Below are 19852 nucleotides of genomic sequence, written 5' to 3'. Positions count from 1 at the left end.
AAATGATATAGAAGATGACTCTGACAAACAGATGCTAAAAGCTATACGGAAGTATAAAGTTTCATGAATATCTAAGACCATTTTGAAAAAAAGAAGAGTGCCGGGCATGGTGACTCACACCTGTATTCCCAGCACTTTGAAAGGCTGAGGCAGATGAATCACTTGAGTCAGGAGTTGGAGACCAGCCTGGCCAACATGGTGAAACCCCATCTCTACTAAAAATACAAACAATTAGCCAGGCATGGTGGCACACGCTTATAATCCCAGCTACTTGGGAGGCTGAGGCAGGAGAATCGCTTGAACCCCAGAGGCAGAGGTTGCAGTGAGCCAAGATTGCACCACTGCATGCCAACCTAGGCAACAGAGGGAGACTCTGTCTCAAAATAAATAAATAAACAAAATAAAGAAGAGCAAAAAGGAAAGGACTTCGCTGACTAAATAGTCAGACATTACAAAGCCTGGTAACATGAACACTATTTTCTGGTAAAGTGTCACCCCAGACACAGACCCATGATTATGTGAAACTTGGTATATGACAGGGATGAGATGCCAAATGTGATGACATAGGGAAAAATTGACTCACCAGGTGGAAAAGTAGTAAAATTTATTCTCCCCCATAAAAAAAACCCTTTTGTTGGATTTGAATTTAAAAACCTAAATGTGAAAGGTAAAACAAAACCAATAGGAGAAAATGTAGTTGAGTATCTTCATGACCCTAGAATAGAAGGATTTCATAAATAAGATGTAAAGTACACAAGCCATGGATAAATTTACCAAGATCAAAGTAGCTATATATGTGTCATTAAGTTATCAGAGAGTTGACAGGCTAGGGTAAGATACTGTTGAAAACTGGTAAGTTAAGACTAAAATCTAGAATACAAAAAGCTGTCTACAAATCAGAGAGAATGAAGGAAACCCAATGGAAATGAGTGAAGTATATGAATTGGCAGTTCACAGAAGGAGAAAGTCAAATAACTAGTAATATATGAAAAGAAACTCAGCTTCATAAGAAATCAGAAAAATGGCGGGGTGCGACGGCCCACACCTGTAATCCCAGCACTTTGGGAGCCCGAGGCAGGTGGATCACCTGAGGTCAGGAGTTTGAGACCAGCCTGGCCAATATGGTGAAACCCCATCTCTACTAAAAATACAAAATTAGTCGGGTGTGGTGGCACACGCCTGTAGTCCCAGCTACTCGGGAGGCTGAGACAGGAGAATTGCTTGAACCTGGGAGGCGGAGGCCGCAGTGAGCTGAGATGGTGCCACTGCACTCCAGCCTGGGCAAGATAGAGCAAGACTCCATCTCAAAAAAAAAAAAAAAAATTCAGAAAAATGAAAATAAAACCACAATTAAATACCACATTATATATACCAGATTGATAAAAATTAGAAAATCAGAAAATATTGGTGGAGAAATGAGAGCTTTCATGCTTTTCTTGCTGGAATGTCAACTGGCTATTTTAGAGATAAATCTGGCAGTATTTTGTAAAACAATATGTGAATTTGCTCTATAATCAAGCAATTCTATGCATATATATCCAGAAACACAGAAACATTCTTGCACAGGCACACAAGAGAACATGCAAGAGAATATTCATTGCATCCTTGTTTGTGTTTGCAAACACTCCAAAAGAACTTCCTGCTTGTCACTCAAATATTGGACAAGTAAAGGGTTTAGGTAGCAGTCTGAAAAAATGAGTCGGATTTACATAATAGCAAGCAGGATGTTTATGTCACAGAAACATAATGTTGAGTGAAAAAAAGAAAAAGCATTAGATTTATCTCCCAATACATTTCATGAAAATTCAACACATATGCACAAAATAACACTAAATTTCAAGGATAGGAATTTGTCTAAATAAATATATGAAAGATGGATTAGAAAGATGCCTAATATATTCACAAAGATTAGGCACCTTTGAGGCTATAGAAATAGAAAAAGGAATGGAGCCAGGCATGTTGGCTCATGCCTGTAATCCAAGCACTTTGAGAGGTTGAGGCAGGAGGATCACTTGAGCCCAGGAGTTTGAGATCAGCCTGGGCAATGTAGCAAAACCTTGTCTCTCTCTAACAAAAAAAATAAAAAATTAGCTGTGTGTAGTGACATGCACTTGTGATCCCAGCTACTCAGAAGGCTAAGGTGGGAGGATCACTTGAATCTGGGAAGTCGAGGCTGCAGTGATCTGTGCTTATGCCACTGCACTCCAGCCTGGGTGACAGAGCAAGACCCTGTCTCAAGAAAAAAAAAAAAAGAAGAAAAAGAGAAAGAGAGAGAGAAAAAAAAGAAGGAAGGAAGGAAGGAAGGAAGGAAGGAAGGAAGGAAGGAAGGAAGGAAGGAAGGAAGGAAGGAAGGAAGGGAGGGAGGGAGGGAGGGAGGGAGGCAGGGGAGGAAAGGGAGGAAGGGGAGGAAGGGGAGGAAAAGAAAAAAGAAAAGAGAGAGAAAGGAATGGAAGATGAAGGGGAAAATAATTGTGCACATGACATTTTATATAATGTTTGAACAAGCTGATGTTAGTCCTCCATGAACTGAGAAATGGAATGAACTTAAATCTGTGACTCCAAAGTCTTTAAAAGTAAGTAGATACTCTTCCAAAAACTTCGTTGGGATAAACTGGCTTTTTTTGTTGTTGTTTAAACCTTTATCCCTCCTCTTTTTAAATTTTGTTTCTCCTCTTTCTGCCCGATAAAGGGTTGCTGGCTCCTCACCAGGTCTCTGCAAACTCAGAGAGCATGGACAGCATTCTGGTGACTTGGCAGCCTCCCAGGAAAGATCTCTCTGCTGTTCAGGAGTACGTGGTGGAATGGAGACAGCTCCATCCAGGGGATGACACACAGATCCCTCTAAACTGGCTGCGGAGTCCCCCCTACAATGTGTCTGCTCTGATTTCAGGTACCTAATTGTTCACCTTCCTTCCAGAAGGTTACTAAGTTCACATTTGTTTGGGGAAACTGCAGGGAACAGCCAGAACCTTGCCTTCAATTACAGGTGGCTAGATGATAAGAGAGACCGATGACCTAGAGTCCATCCAGCAGCACTTCAGAATACTCCACTGTAGACATAAATGACCAACTGGTTGACTAAAAACTCTATTATTTATGGAAAATCCATATCCCTAGCACAATGCCGAAGAAGATGAATGAATAATTGAACCAAACAAGTATGGCTGAGAGCTAAGTTAACTGGCCAGTGTAACAGACACCTTTGTTTATCATAGCACACTGCATGATAATACATGATGCCATCCTTAACTGTGTGGGGAATTCATTTATTTGATAATTCTCAAAGCAATCATTTTCAGTAAGAGTCGGTATGGTCCTTGTATAAATGAGGAAACCAGGAAATCCTTCATTCCCAATTTTGCTACTTACTGTGTAGTAATAAATTCAGAATTATCTATATGACAATTGGTATTTCTAATCCTCAGTTTCCTAATCTGTCAGTGGTAGAATCAAGTGAGAGGACGCATTTGAAAATACATTAAAATGATTGGGCAGAACTTAGTTAATGTCATTGTTAAGCATAAATTCAGCACTGAATTGAATCAGTGGTTTAAAGTTCTGGCTCTGCAGCCATACTACCTGGGTTTGAGTCTTGGCTCTGTCTGTGTGATCTAGGGCAAGTTCCTTAACCCCTTTGTGCCTCAGTTTCCTCATCTGAAAAATTAGGATAATAATATTACCTACCTCGTTGGGTTATTGTGAAGACTAGCTGAATTACTTCATGGAAAACGTTTTGAACAGTGCCTAATACATTTTAAGGGCTCAGTAATTTAGCTCTCATCAATATTACTATTATTACATGAGACAGAGCGAATATTTTAAGGTTTTCAAGCTCTAAATCCTATAATGTCTCTATAACAATCATTACACCTGTCTAGGAGGATATACACACCCTGCTTAAGGTGACAAGATTTATACAAATGAAATAAATATCACACTGCATGATTATACATGAGTCCATCCTTAACTGCATACTCTTTAACAGTCTTGCTGCTCAGAGTTCTAGCAGGTTAATTTTTCATCACTACCCTTAAATAGAATGCTGCCTACATAACCCAGTAAGCATCCAAAGGAAGATGACCGAGTTATTAGGAGCTTGGAACTTCTAATCTGGAAACCATTTAGCCTGGAAAAGAGAATTCTAGATGGGCATGGGAATGGGACGGCTTGATGGCTGTTGCTGGTTTTGACTTTACACACACAAGAGTATGTTTTCCTTTGTTGCTCTGGGGAGAAAAACTAAAGTCCTGTGTGGAAATTATAAAAGAAGTAGCTATCAGCTCAATTTTGAAAAAGAAGTTTCCTGCCTTTGATGGTCTCTAATGGGACAATCGATTACCTCTCAAGGTAGTATGTTCCCTGTCCCTAGAGTTGTTGCAGTAGAACCAGTTTTCTTTCAGGGCTGTTATGCCCATCAAATCAGGTGAAAGTGAACAGAAAAAGCATTTACCAAACTTGAAGCTGCTATGAAATTGTAAACATTATTATAAGCTGTATTAGGACTTATCCCTGTGGGATAGTTTGAACTATATGGCAAGAGAGATGTTTTCCATACTTAGTGAAATAAGTGTCTTTATGCACTTTAGAAATAATATTCATTTGAATAAAATCAATATACTAGGCTGGGCACGGTGGCTCACGCTTGTAATCCCAACACTTTGGGAAGCGGAGGTGGGCAGATCCCCTGAGGTCAGGAGTTCGAGACCAGCCTGGCCAACATGGCGAAACCCCATCTCTACTACAAATACAAAAATTAGTTGGGCGTGGTGGTGGGCGCCTGGAATCCCAGCTACTCAGGAGGTTAAGGCAGAATAATTGCTTGAACCCGGGAAATGGAGATTGCAGTGAGCCGAGATTATGCCATTGCACTCCAGCCTGGGTGACAGAGTTAGACTCCATCAAAAAAAAAAATCCATATACTAATGAATAAAATGACTTTATTAAAGTTGTTCTCCTGCTTGGAAACACTTGGTTAGGTATTAATTTGTGTTGATGTTACAGTCTGGAAATAAACACTTAAATATTATTTTAACAATTCATGGTTATTATTAATTCAAAATGGCCCCCCCAGTCAGTAAAATCACTCACTGTTACTGATTTTCACCAGCCTTTTCCCAGCATCTGGCTGGGGCAGATTTGGGCATTTTGGAGTGGGCCAGAATACAGACCAGCTCTTGATTTATAGGTTGGTGGAGGCTAGGCTAGAGACTAGTGCTGTCCTGTCTGGGTGAAAATGCTTCTGACCATATAGAGCCACTCCTTTTACAAATACATAACATCATGGTGTCTAGAAAACCTTCCCTACGCCTAGAGTTGTTGGGGGCCCTCTTCCGCCCTCTTTTGCCTTCTTCCTCGTTACCAGTCATTTAATGTTTGCCTTCTCCCACACTTACGAGGTGAAATTAGCTTTCTGCAGAAAAACCACCGAAGCGATGGTTTATAAACATGGGGGCAGGGACTTTGCTGAAGGGTACTAGGTATGTATGTATGTATGTGAGTGGGGGGAAATGAGTCTGGAAATTGCAGCCAGACTCTAGAAAGGAAATAAAAGTCTTAGGAGTATGGGCTTCATCCACTGAAGGTTTTGAGGTGGGGAGCAGATATTGTTAGGGAGTATTCATACAAGAATCAGCCAGTAAAATAGGAGTTCTTGAGGCCAGAACTGGGGAACAAGCTTGCTACGAGGGCTCTACTCTTGGTGGAAAGGGAAATGTCAGCTGAGTTCCGGAGCCACTGTCTTCTCTCCTCCACTAAAGGTGAGCCATTCACAAAAATAAACTACAGCTTCTAATGCAGCAGTTTTCAAGGCCTCTGTCCTGAATTCACATTTTGGATGGCAAAATACAAGGGAACTGTCTGCCTAATGAGCTTATCTGGAACTCCCATGCCTCCATAAGGCAGTGGTTGGTTGGCCCCTTTCATGACTAGGGGCAGAACAGCTAGGCACTGGGGCCTGAAAGCTACTCACTGGCCCCTCCCACATGAAATATGATTTCATATTCCATGTTGCCCTTTGGGCTTCTTGGTGTCAATCCCACCCATGAGGAGTCTTTGGATTACCATACTAAGCTGACTGTGTCCTTTTCTCCACTTCACTTAGTTCATGAACTCAAATTGGAATTTAACCATGGCATGTGTTCTGATCTTGTCATGGTCTCTTCTGACAGCACTGGTTGTGCAACTGAGTTTTATGTGCTATTTGCTGGAATATTTAATGGGCAATGGATTTTCATATAAAACACACATAATTTAATAAACTATTCTATGATATAAAATTATTCTTCCTGAAAAAAAAAAAGTTAAACCCTAATCAACTGTCAGCGTAGGGGACCCTGGCTACCTATCGGCTGGGCATTAATCAATACTGGAGAGGGTCCTTACTTTGCCTCCCTGATACTATAGTTACCTAGTAGGAGTTATCTCTTTTGCCTTTAAATGTTCATTTGAAATGTAAAAGTATATCAGGAGAGGTATCTATGAAAGGGGCCTTCGTTCACAAGCAGTAGAAATCTGAGATTCATGGAAACAAGGAATTCTGGCGGGGAAGAAAGACTTGCCAATAGGCTTCATGACTGACAGAAAATTGAAAGTGTGGTGGTTTAAAAGCCAGGAAGGAGCATTAACAATTCCCAAGTACCTTTTAAATCTTCCAGGCTGGGAAGCAACTGAAATCTAACTGGAACATAGAGGGAGAGGACATGGGGTAACAAGGGGTTGGATTGCACCCAGAGCACCCTGGTTAGTTATGCCTCAGTGTATCATCTGCCCTGTCAGATCTTGGTAAGCATTACAGAATTAGAAAAGCCATTCAGGTTCTATGCCTGCAAAATTCCAGCCTCACTTTCCTGTAAACTGCAAATGTTTTATTTGTAGAAATCAAAAGGTTTTTTTTTCTTGAAGGTAAGTTGTTTGGTTTCAAAAGCAGTCGGGTGTGTGTGTGTGTGTGTGTGTATGTGTGTGTGGGGGGTTATATTTAAATCTGTGTTGGAACTCAAATAGCTTTTGTCTCCTTCTTAATCATGGTGATATCGTTTGTTTATATGGAAAGAAACTCAGGTTCGTTGGTTGGTTGGTTGATCTCATCCTTTGAAGTTGGGAGCAGTCACTTCCAGAAGCCAATGTCATGGCAAATCAGATGCTGAGAATTTGTCATAGGTCATCAGTCCAGACTGTGCTTGAACCATCTTTAAACTAGGAAAAGGCAAGAAACACCTTGAAAGCATTTGTATCAGATAATAAAAAGGCTGCCTTTAGTGACTCACCAGTAATGGCACGGCTGTTAAGGGAATTCCCTTTTCCTTGCAGAGAACATAAAACCCTACACCTGTTATGAAATCCGTGTGTATGCACTCTCAGAGGATCAAGGAGGATGCAGCTCCATCCTGGGTAACTCTAAGCACAAAGGTGAGTCTTGGAACCTTTTGCCAAATTTTGCTTTAATGATTTGGATTTGGAGGGTGACAGAAGCCTCCTGTGCCCTACTTTACAGCACCACTGAGTGGCCCCCATATTAATGCCATCACAGAGGAAAAGGGGAGCATTTTAATTTCATGGAACAGCATTCCAGTCCAGGAGCAAATGGGCTGCCTCCTCCATTACAGGATATACTGGAAGGAACGGGACTCCAACTCCCAGCCTCAGCTCTGTGGTATGTGTGAGAACCAAATGCAGTGAGTGGGGCCTTCTTGTTTGGATGTCAGGAAAACACAAGGAGGTATGCGTGCATATCTACACACATGTGCTAGCACAATGCCTGGCACATAGTAAGTACTCCATAAATACTTGTAAAGTTAACTGAATGAATAATTAGAAAAGACATCTAAACACACAAACAGAAAGTTATTGAATATGCGTTATGTGCCAAGCAAATTGCTAAGGATACAGAAATGAAGTAAATGGACTATTGACTTACTTGTTTTTTTTTTGAGACAATGCCTCACTCCGTTGCCCAGGCTGAGTGCAGTGGTGCAATCACAGCTCACTGCAGCCTTGACCTCCCTGGGCTCAAGCAATCCTTCTGCCTCAGCCTCCTAAGTAGTGGGAACTACAGGTACATGCCACCATGTCCAGCTAATTTTTAATTTTTTTTTGTAGAGACAGAGCCTCCCTGTGTTGTCCAGGCTGGTCTACCAACTCCTGGGCTCAAGCAATTTGCCTACCTCGGCCTCCCAAAGTGCTGGGATTACAGGCGTGGGCCATAGCGCCCTGCCAATCCTGTATAGGCTTTGAGGTTCACAAGAAATGCATTTGGAGAACTTTTAAATCCCAACATTTGCAATTACTATTATAGCATATTATTTTCTTCTTAAAATGGATAAAATATGATGCAGTTTAAGTAACACTTTATGGCCCAAAATTATTCTATAAGTATAAAGCTAAAGCAATTAAAGTAAACTCTAGCTAGAGTGTTGTCTCAAATGATGTCATGGATCACTCATTCATGTATAGTTCCAAGTCACTTGCCACACTTGATGTTCCAATCTTTGATTTATTTGGAGTTTTTGTTTTTCTTGACTTGACCTTCTCTCTATTTTGTAAGAAGCTAGCTTTCAGGAACATTTATCATAAAGAAGGAACATTTGTATTTCTTTATGAGAGTTAGTAGGTCCAAGAAGAATGCAACAAAGCCACCCTGAGATGCAGCTGCCAGAGAGCTGCCTGCAGGGGTGATTTTCACCTGGGAAGCTTGAGGAGTTGTTCTTCTCTCTTGACTTTAAGAGGTCCACAGTGTGACTTTAAAAGCTGGTTAATTTTTATTATATAAATAATACTAAAACATAAAAATAACTCAGAAAGACATAAAAAGAAAATTCATCTTCCCTTCACACTTAGGCTGTTAACAGTCCCTTGTGTATTCCTCCAGAAAAAAAACAATTGATGCATATACAAGAAAATAGTTGAGATCTTTTTCAGTATTCTGATCTACACCTTGCTTTTACCTCTCAAAAATACATGCTAGAGACCCTTCTACATCTGTCTATGTGAACTTACGTCATTCTTTTTTATCAGCTCTGTAGTGTGCCATCATAAGGGCTTATGGTCATTTGTTGAATGAATTCACCATTGATAAACAGAACATATCACTGATCAGAACTTCTTCCCCCGGACTTGTCCCAGAGTAAGTCCATTCTGAAATGCACCCCAAGAGGTAAGGAATCAATTGATCTCTTCTGGAGGCATCTGGAATTCCTCATGTGAAATTTGCCCCCCAAATAACTTTCCTTTTGGCAGAGTTTAAACTGAGATACCTGTTTGCAACCACAAAGATCAACATGGTCTGTTGATTCTTTTATTATTATTATTATTTATTATTATTATTATTTTTGATACAGAGTCTTGCTCTGTTGCCTAGGCTAGAGTGCAATGGCATGATCTCAGCTCACTGCAACCTCTACCTCCCGGGTTCAAGTGATTCTCCTGCCTCAGCCTCCTGAGTAGCTGGGATTACAGACATGCACCACCATGCCCTGCTAATTTTTGTATTTTTAGTAGAGGAGGGGTTTCACCATGTTGGCCAGGCTGGTCTTGAACGCCTAACCTCTGGTGATCCACCTGCCTTGGCCTCCCACAGTGCTGAGATTACAGGTGTAAGCCACTGAGCCCAACCTCTTTTTTTTTTTTTTTAACAGTAAGCCATCTACTTTAATAGTAAAAGTCTCTTGAGTCCGTTCTTTTTTTTTTTTTTTTTTTTTTTGAGACGGAGTCTCGCTTTGTAGCCCAGGCTGGAGTGCAGTGGCTGGATCTCAGCTCACTGCAAGCTCCGCCTCTTGGGTTCACGCCATTCTCCGGCCTCAGCCTCCCGAGTAGCTGGGACTACAGGCGCTGCCACCTCGCCCGGCTATTTTTTGTATTTCTTAGTAGAAACGGGGTTTCACCGTGTTAGCCAGGATGGTCTCGATCTCCTGACCTCGTGATCCGCCCATCTCGGCCTCCCAAAGAGCTGGGATTACAGGCTTGAGCCACCGCGCCCAGCAGAGTCTGTTAATTCTTAACACTGCTCTTGTGGATGTTGAAGAAAATGCCTTCCTTATTTTGTCATAAATCTGATGACTCTAAAGCCTGCATAAGGGTATTTAAAAATAAGCTAAAAGGGGAGGGAGAGTGCAGATTCACAGTCCTATTTTATACTAGTTTAGGTTAAACTTCCATTTAATTCAGTAAGTATCTGTTGATGGATAAGACCTAGTCCCCATCTTCGACAAGCTCACAGTCTATAAGGGAGATAGAAAAGTACACAGAAGGAGGCTGGGCATGGTGGCTCACGCCTGTAATCACAGCACTTTGGGAGGCCCAGGTGGGCAGATCATTTGAGCCCAATAGGTCAAGACCAGCCTGGGCAACAGGGTGAAACCCTGTCTCTACCAAAATTACAAAAAATTAGCCAGGCATGATGGTGTGCACTTGCAGTCCCAGCTACTCGGGAGGCTGAGGTGTGAGGATCACTGAGTGGCAGAGGTTGCAGTAAGCTGAAATCGCACCACTGCATTCCAGCCTGGGCGACAGAGCTGGACTCTGTCTCAAAGACTGAAAAAAAAAAAAAAAGGAAAAGTACACAAAAGAGATGTAACTGTCATAATCAAGGACTGACAACTACCTATTGCATTTGGCAACCAGAAATCATTGGTGAATTCGCAAGGGCACTTTCTAGAGAGTGGTAGGAGGTAGTAGGTTAAGGAGGAGGGAGAAGGGAGAAAGGCAAAGCAGGAAGGTGTTCTGCTTTGAGGGCCCCATCTTACGGGTGTTTCAGCACCATTGACCAGGCAGCAGTATTAACAGCACATGTGGAGCACAGTAAGGGCAAAAAATGAGGGACCTGCCTTGGCAGAGGAGGTAAGGTGTAGAGCCAGGGAGGCGCCCAGGTATCTGGATTGTAGTGAGTTATATGGGTGGCTCTGTGCACAGCCACTTCTCTGGAAGCTTGTCCATATTGCCATGTGCACCAGTAGAGCCATGGCCAACACATTTTTCTACTAGAGAACACATTATACTTTGCTACTACCTAGTAGTCTTTGCCAACAGTCTCTAAGCATCTTAAGGGAAGAAGCCATGGCAATTTGCTCAGCATTATCTCCTCATGCCTAGAATATAGCCAGACACATGGTAGGTGCTTCATAAAAATAAACAGCTGAATACCACTCTACCCTTTGTTAAATCCAATGTAGATCGTTAGACAAAAACTTGTTTCCAGTAGCAGTGCAGCTGTTTTGTCTAGTACCACTTGACCTTCCTATCTAAAGCCTTTCCAATGACTGGCAACTATCACATCTTCCTACACTGGTGCCTTTATCATTGAACCACCCTGAGTCTAAGTTTTCAGACCACCAAGGATTGAATGGCCTCTTTTATCTCTGCCAGAGATCACAGCCCAGAGGGAGCAGGACCAGTATTTCCTGCTTGACTTCTCAACTTCTTTCTCCTATTATACCACTCAGCCTATTTTGCCAACCAAACTGCTGACACTATCATCCTCCTCACTGCCTCTTCCCATGGAGTTTCTATTTTTGTTCTTCTAATATGTGTGCATATGTGTGTGTGTGTGCGGATAAACTTTATTGGCCCAGCAACCCATACAAATCCCTTCCCTTCTGTTCCAATGTCTCATTTCACTCCCAGAGTTAAGGATGCCCTCACACAGTTGGACAGTTGATTCCCTGACGCTTGCTGATGTTTTGCTACAACAGGAGGAACAGAAGGTCCCTCTAAAATTAATTTTTTAATCCCCTACTTCAGGACTAGAGAAAGGGCTTTTTGAGCTCATTCATATAGCTTAAGTCTATGCAAACAATTTCACCAGGCTAGAGGAGACTTGAGCATTTTCCACAAGGACTTTTCTCAACAGGATGTAAAATATACAAATTCTCTGATAGTCACGGTGAATAAATTATCTGCATGGGCTTCAACCCCTTTGGGTGGAGTAGAGGTAATATTATAGGACTTCATCTTGCTGATTACCCATAGTAAGCAGGGATGGGATAATGGAAGGGGTCTCTTTTCCCCATTAGATAGTGGACTCTTTGAGGCAGATTCTATGCTTTTGTATTGTCAGTGCCTTCTCCAGTGTAGGCACTCATATTTATGACTGTTGAAATAAATCCAGCATGCAAGACACCTCTGACTTGCCCTGGAGTTTGTGAGCCAGTGTATGTTGAGGTTGCAGTGAGCCGAGATTGTGCCATTGCACTCCAGCCTGGGTGACAGAGCGAGACTCTGTCTTAAAAAAGAAAAAAAAAAACTATTAAAATTTGTCTCAGTATTTTTTTTTTTTTTTTTTTTTAGTTGACACAGGCTACTTCTACCAAAGTGCTGGCCTTGACTCTGCCATCCTCCCCAGCTTTTGAAAAGTCACTCCAAAATCCACACCCAACAGGCCACTGGAGAAGATTGTCTGTTTACTAAAGGCTACCCACACTCATGTTTCTTAGATTAAAAAAACAACATCAGTGCTTGTTTACTCAATGTGTTTACTCAAAACACAAAATCTTCCCTACAGAGAAAACTGCAGGGGTGTTGAGAACATCAAGGCACTGGTAATCTAGGTTTACAGTTGCCAAATAAATCTAATCTAAGTATTGTTGCTCTAGTTTTTAACGATTTTATGTCATACTGAAGAAGATCCTCATATTATACCCTATAAGCTCAGGGCCCAGAGCCTACAAATGGAAAAGTGCAAAATCAAAGTTTAAAAGTGTTAAGTGAGGCCAGGTGCTGTGGCTCATGCCTATAATTCAGCACTTTGGGAGGCTGACGTGGGCAGATCACGAGGTCAGGAGTTTGAAACCAGCCTGACCAGCATGGTGAAACCCCATCCCTACTAAAAATACAAAACTTAGCCAGGCATGGTGGCACATGCCTATAATCCCAGTTACTCAGGAGGCTGAGGCTGAAGAATTGCTTGAACCCGGGAGGTGGAGGTTGCAGTGAGCCATGATTGTGTCACTGTACTCTAGCCTGGGTGACAGAGCGAGATTCTGTCTCAAAAAAAAAAAAAAAAAATGTTAAGTGAATGTCTGTTTCATTAATTGTTAAACTTACATAGGCCAGGTGTGTGGGCTCATGCCTGTAATCCCAGCACTTTGGGAGGCTGAGGTGGGCAGATCACTTGAGGCCAGGATTTTAAGATCAGCCTGGCCAACATGGTGAAGCCCCATCTCTACTAAAAATACAAAAATTAGCCAGGCATGGTGGCACACACCTGTAGTCCCAACTACTCGGGAGACTGAGGCAGGAGAATTGCTTGAACCTAGGAGGCAGAGGTTACAGTGAGCCGAGATCATGCCACTGCACTCTAGCCTGGGTGACAGAGCAAGACTCCATCTCAAAAAAATACAAAATACAAAATTTCATAACTGGCCGGACGCAGTGGCTCACACTTGTAATCCAGCATTTTGGGAGACTGAGGCAGGCAGATTACTTGAGGCCAGGAGTTTGAGACCAGCCTGGCCAACATGGTGAAACCCCATCACTACTAAAAATACAAAAATTAGCTGGATATGGTGGCACACACCTGTTGTCCGAGCTACTTGGGGAGCTGAGGCAGGAGAATTGCTTGAACTCAGGAGGCGGAGGTTGCAGTGAGCTGAGATCGTGTCACTGCTCTCCAGCCTGGCAACAGAGAGTGACCCTGTCTCAAAAAAAAAAAAAAAAAAAAGATTCCATAGCCTTGAAAACAATTTGTACATTTAACATTTCACCTCCAGAACTCCCAAATAAGCCTGATAAATACTAGAAATATTATCATCATTGGAAATAAAGGGAGTTAACTACAGCTAAATATTTTCAAAAGCAAAACAACAAAAATTTATTCAAAAGATTTTACCACAAAACACAAAAAAGATAAAAGAAAATCAGAAAAAGAAAGTAAAAATAAAAATTTTACTACAAAAAAACTAATTTGTTTGATATGCTGTGGAGTGAGATATCCATAAATGACAATGTCTAGGGCCTCTTAAGGTATTAAGTACTGAGGAATTTGGACTATTTTAAAATAGCAAAATGCTTTTTCCTTCCAAATTAAATGAAGCAGTAAAGAGTAAAAATGAGTAGAAGCCTACATTAAAAGCCATATCCTTTAATACGTGCCTTTCTTCATCTTTATCTTCCTTTCAGAAATTCCCTACAGAGTCTCCCAAAATTCACATCCAATAAACAGCCTGCAGCCCCGAGTGACATATGTCCTGTGGATGACAGCTTTGACAGCTGCTGGCGAAAGTTCCCAAGGAAATGAGAGGGAATTTTGTCTGCAAGGTGAGAGACAATGTTAAGGATAATGAGTCCACCCTGGATTCTTGCACAGGCATGCACTTCTATTACATTTGGTATAGAGATAACCAGATTTTCTTTAATTCACTAATAACTTTCTTGCTGTCACTTTACACTTGTTGTTTCTCCTAAATAGAATGCTTTACCACTCTACTATTTTCTTGGAGACAGTGTCTACTCATGTTTCAAAATTCATCAGGAATGCTTCCTCCTTCAGGAAGCCTTCCCAAATGCTCCTTACATAATGCACTTACATTTAATTCCTACTCAAAACTCTGAATCCACTAGGCAAGGACTGATATCTGTTTACCTCTGTCTTCAAGGCCTAGCATGGTGCCCAGCACACAGTACTTGCTTACTAAGTATCTGTTCCACAAATGATGAGAATTACATCAACAATAATAATAGCAGCTATTGCATATACAACAGTCATTCTGTTAAGCACTTTGCATACTACATTAATTTGCTAGGGCTGCTGCAACGAATCACCACAAACTGAGTTGCCTAATCAACAAAAATCTATTGTCTCACAGTTTTAGAGTCTAGAAGTCCAAGATCAAGGTGTCAGCAGGGTTGATTCCTTCGGAGGACTATGAGAGAGAATCTATTCCAGGCCTCTCTCCTCTTTTCCAGTAATTTGCAGGCAGTCATTAATATTACTTGGCTTGTAGGTCTCTGCTTTCATCTGGCATTCTCCATGTGTCCAAATTGTCTCCTTCTTATAAGGACACCAGTCATATTGGATTAGGGGCCCACTCTACTCCAGTATGACCTCATCTTAACTAATCATATATGCAATGATCCTAATTTCAAATGAGGTCACATTCTCAGGCTGGGGGTTTAGGACTTCAACATATAAATTTGAGGATCACACAGTTCAACCTATAACACATACTTTTGCTAATATTTCCTTACCAAAATTACATGGTTATACCTACTTCATCCTACCAGACACTCAATATGAAATGAATTTTTAAAACTGAAGGATTATCATGCCTTTTTTTAAGTGAGGGGACTAAGGTACAAAAAGATTACCCAAGGTCACGGAAGTGGTCAGTGGCAGAACTACAAATCAAACTCAGATTTGAGTTGCTTAAATTAAGTTAAATTTGAGTCTGATGAGTAAGTGACCCAGCTAGCATGGGCTTCCCTCCACTAGCTAAGTTACACTGTTCTCTCTAGCAATGCTCATTTGCATCTGCTCTAAGCATCTTGCTTTGTGACATGAAGCATCAAGTTGATCATTCAAGAGACTTTCTTGTTCTATGCCAGGAAACTCTCCACTGGGAAATTGACAAGACTTCTTCTCATATCCTGAGCACTCCCATGAAAGTTAACTTGCAGCCGGGCATGGTGACTCGTGCCTGTAATCCCAGCACTTTGGGAGGCCGAGGCGGGCGGATCACAAGGTCAGGAGATCCAGACCATCCTGGCTAACACAGTGAAACCCCATCTCTACGAAAAAAAATACAAAAAAATTAGCCAGGCGTGGTGGCGGGTGCCTGTAGTCCCAGCTACTTGGGAGGCAGGAGAATGGCGTGAACCCAGGAGGCGGAGCTTGCAGTGAGCTGAGATGGCAGCCACTGCACTCCAGCCTGGGTGACAGAGTGAGACTATGTCTCAAAAAAAAAAAAAAGATCAAAAGAAAGTTAACTTGCTCGATTAATGTAGATTAAGGACTCAGACAAAAATTAGCTGGGAGCGGTGGTGCACTCCTGTAATCCCAGCTACTCGGGAGGCTGAGGCAAGAGAATCGCTTGAACCCAGGAGGCAGAGGTTGCAGGGAGCTGAGATCGCACCACTGCACTCCAGCCTGGGCGACAGAGTGGGACTATGTCTCAAAAAAAAAAAAAAAAGATCAAAAGAAAGTTAACTTGCTCGATTAATGTAGATTAAGGACTCAGACAAAAATTAGCTGGGAGCAGTGGTGCACTCCTGTAATCCCAGCTACTCGGGAGGCTGAGGCAAGAGAATCGCTTGAACCCAGGAGGCAGAGGTTGCAGGGAGCTGAGATCGCACCACTGCACTCCAGTCTGGGTGACAGAGCGAAACTCTGTCTCAAAAATAAAATAAAATAATAAAAAAAAGGACTCAGCATCTTGCTACTGGTTTTACTCCAAACTTGCTCCATCTGCCCAGAAAGGAAAGCAGATGCTGAAGAAATGTGAGATTTGACCAAGTGTCGTGGCTCCCACCTATAATCCTAGCACTTTGGGAGGCCAAGGTGGGAGGATTGATTGAACACAGGAGTTCCACACCAGCCTGGGCAACATAACAAGACCCATCTCAATTAAAAAAGAAAGGAAGGCCAGATCCTCCTGATTGTATGGGGTAGAAAAAAGGTTGCCTCCATTAACTTCCCTATTCAGCCCTGTTGACACTTCTCATGGGCCCTAACAGGTCTCTGGCCTCTAGCTCCTCCTGCTCACTCTCCCTCCCAGCCTGTTTGTCATTCAATCAGAAGAGAAGTCTTTCTGCAAGACTCCAGATGCTGGCGTTACTTCTCTCCTTGTAACTCATCAGTGGTTCCCCAAGGGCCCCTTCCAGCTAGAACTCAGACTCCATACTTGCCAGGTTCACATGGTCCTGTTTACCCATCTAGTTTGATCCTTTGCCACACACTTCAGCATTCATTATGGAGCAAGACCAGACTTCCTGTAGTTGCCTGAAAGCCCTGGCTGTTCCCTCCTTCCATGACTTTGCACAGTTTTTTTTTGTTTGTTTTTGTTTTTTTCTGGTCTGGTCTTCCTTTGTTAGCTTATCCATTTAGCTGACTCCTATGCATCCTCCAACTCTACATTTTTAATTTTTTTTGAGACAGTGTCTCACTCTATTGTCCAGGTTGGAGTATAGTGGCATGATCATAGCTCACTGCAGCCTCGAAATCCTGGGCTCAAGTGACTCTCATGCCTCAGCCTCACAAGTAGTTGAGACTGTGGGCTTCTGCCACCATGCCCAGCTAATCAACTCTAAACTTTTGACATTGTGCCTTTTGCAAAACCTTCCTCTGCTACTTGTGAACCAGTTTTCCATGCTGTTCTCTGCTATACCTCTCTGGACATTGCATACACCCCTGTTTTCATACATATCCCATGTGAATTAGTCCGTTCTCACACTGCTATAAGGACATACCTGAGACTGGATAATTTATAGAGGAAAGAGGTTTAATTTACAGTTCCACAGGGCTGGGGAAGCCTCAGGAAACTTATAATCATGGCAGAAGGGAAAGCAAATATGTCCTTCTTCACAAGGTGCCAGTAGAGAGAAGAATGAGAGCCAAGTAGGGGAAAGCCCCTTAGAAAACTGTCAGATTCTTGTGAGAACTCACTCACTATCACGAGAACAGCATGGAGATAACTGCCCCCATGATTGAATTACCTCCCAGAAAGTCCCTCCCACCACACGTAGGGATCATGGGAACTACAGTTCAAGATAAGATTTGGGTGGGGACACAGCCAAACCATATCATTCCACCCCTGACCCCTCCCAAATCTCATTTCCTCACATTTCAAAACACAATCACGCCTTTCCAACAGTCCCCTGAAGTCTTAGGTCATTCCAGTAATAGTCCAAAAGTCCAAGTCCAAAGTCTCATCTGAGACAAAGCAAGTCTCTTCCACCTATGAGCCTATAAAATCAAAAACAAGCTAGTTACTTCCTAGATATAAAGGGGGTACAGGCATTGGGAAAATACACCCCTTCCAAATGGGAGAAATTGGCCAAAACAAAGGGGCTACAGGGCCCCATGCAAGTCCAAAAGCCAATAGGGCAATCATTAAATCTTAAAGCTCCAAAATGATCTCCTGCCCAGACCCACTTATGACTAGTGTTCCATTATTGGAATGCTAAGCATGTGGGAGTTATTTATATCCTACTGCTCAAGGTCATCACCAAGGTCAGATTTTTCACTCATGCAATAATTCAAAAAATTGCAACTTCAGGCATAATAAATAGGTTAACCCCATGTCTCACATCAGGTTATGCTGATGCAAGAGGTGGGCTCCCACAGCCTTGGGCAGCTCTGCCACTATGGCTTTGCAGAGTACAGCCCCCTTCTGACTGCCTTCATGGCTGGCATTGAGTGTCTGCAGCTTTTCCAGGTGTATGGTGCAAGCTGTCAGTGGATCTACCATTCTAGGGTCTGGAGGACAGTGGCCCTCTTTTCACAGCTCCACTAGGCAGTGCCCAGTGGGGACTCTGTGTAGGGGCTTGCACCCCACATTTCTCTTCCACACTGCTGTAGCAGAGGTTCTCCATAAGGGCTCTGCTCCTGCAGCAAACTTCTGCCTGGGCATCCAGGCACTTCCATACATCCTGTGAATTCTAGGCAAAGTTCTCCAAGCCTGAATTCTTGACCTCTGCGCACCCACAGGCCCAACACCATATGGAAGCTGCCAAGACCTGGGGCTTGCACCCTATGAAGCAACAGCCTGAGCTGTATGTTGGCCCCTTTCAGCCACAGCTGGAGTGGCTGGGATGCAGAGCACCAAGTCCCAAGGCTGCACATAGAAGTGGGGGCCCTGGACCCAGCCCTGAAAACCATTTTTCCCTCCTAGGCCTCCAGGCCTGTGATGGGAGGGGCTGTCATGAAGGTTCCTGACATGCTCGGAAGACATTTTCCCCATTGTCTTGGTAATTAACATTTGGCTCCTCATTACCTATGCAAATTTCTGCTGCCAGCTTGACTTTCTCCTCAGAAAACAGGGTTTTCTTTTCTATTGCATCATCAGGCTGCAAATTTTTCAAACTTTTATGTTCTGCTTCCTCTTGAATGTTTTGCTGCTTAGAAATTTCTTCTGCCAGATATCCTAGATCATCTGTCTCAAGTTCAAAGTTCCAAAGATCTCTGGGGCAGGTACAAAATGCCACCAGTCTGTTTGCATAGCAAGAGTAGCCTTTACTCCAGTTCCCAACAAGTTCTTCATCTCCATCTGAGACCACCTCAGCCTCAATTTCATTGTTCATATCACTACCAGCATTTTGGTCAAAGCCATTCGACAAGTCTCTAGGAAGTTCCAAACTTTCCCACATCTTCCTGTCTTCTGAGCCCTCCAAGTCTCTAGGAAATTCCAAACTTTCCCACATTTTCCTGTCTTCTTTGGAGCCCTCCAAACTGTTCCAACCTCTGCCTTCATTCATTTCCAAAGCTGCTTCCACATCCTCAGGTATCTTTACAGCAGTGCCCCACTCTCTATGGTACCAATTTACTTACTATATTAGTCTGTTCTCATGCTGCTATAAGGACATACCTGAGACTGGGTAATTTATAAAGGAAAGAGGTTTAATTGACTCATAATTCAGCATGACTGGGGAGGCCTCAGGAAACTTACATCATGGTTGAAGGGAAAGCAAACACATCCTTCTTCATAAGCCAGCAGGAGAGAGAAGAATGAGAGCAAAGCAGGGGTAAAGCCCCTTATGAAACCATCAGATTCTTGCAAGAACTCCCTCATAGCATGAGAACAGTAGCATGGGGTAACTGCCCCCATGATTCAATTACCTCCCAGTGGGTCCCTCCCACCACATGTGGGGATGATGGGAATTACAATTCAAGATGAGATTTGGGTGGGCACACAGCCAAACCATATCACCA

General features: G+C 42.6%; 1 protein-coding gene across 5 annotated transcripts in view; it reads left to right on the top strand.

Moving 5' to 3' along the window:
• The window catches only part of IL12RB2 (interleukin 12 receptor subunit beta 2), a 92656-nt gene that overhangs the window by 61571 nt on the left and 11233 nt on the right, over positions 1-19852 (top strand). For all 5 annotated transcript variants that reach the window (XM_074004191.1, XM_005543079.5, XM_005543080.5 and 2 more), the window contains 4 exons: positions 2690-2890; positions 7306-7404; positions 7490-7648; positions 14107-14244. In XM_074004191.1, the coding sequence (XP_073860292.1) occupies positions 2690-2890; positions 7306-7404; positions 7490-7648; positions 14107-14244 (597 nt within the window). The remainder of the gene's footprint in view (positions 1-2689; positions 2891-7305; positions 7405-7489; positions 7649-14106; positions 14245-19852) is intronic.

The sequence above is a fragment of the Macaca fascicularis genome, chromosome 1 (genome assembly GCF_037993035.2).
Source record: "Macaca fascicularis isolate 582-1 chromosome 1, T2T-MFA8v1.1".
NCBI classification, from domain to species: Eukaryota; Metazoa; Chordata; class Mammalia; order Primates; family Cercopithecidae; genus Macaca; species Macaca fascicularis.
The sequence above is the reverse complement of the archived record's forward strand: the minus strand, read 5'-3'. Positions and strand labels throughout refer to the sequence as shown.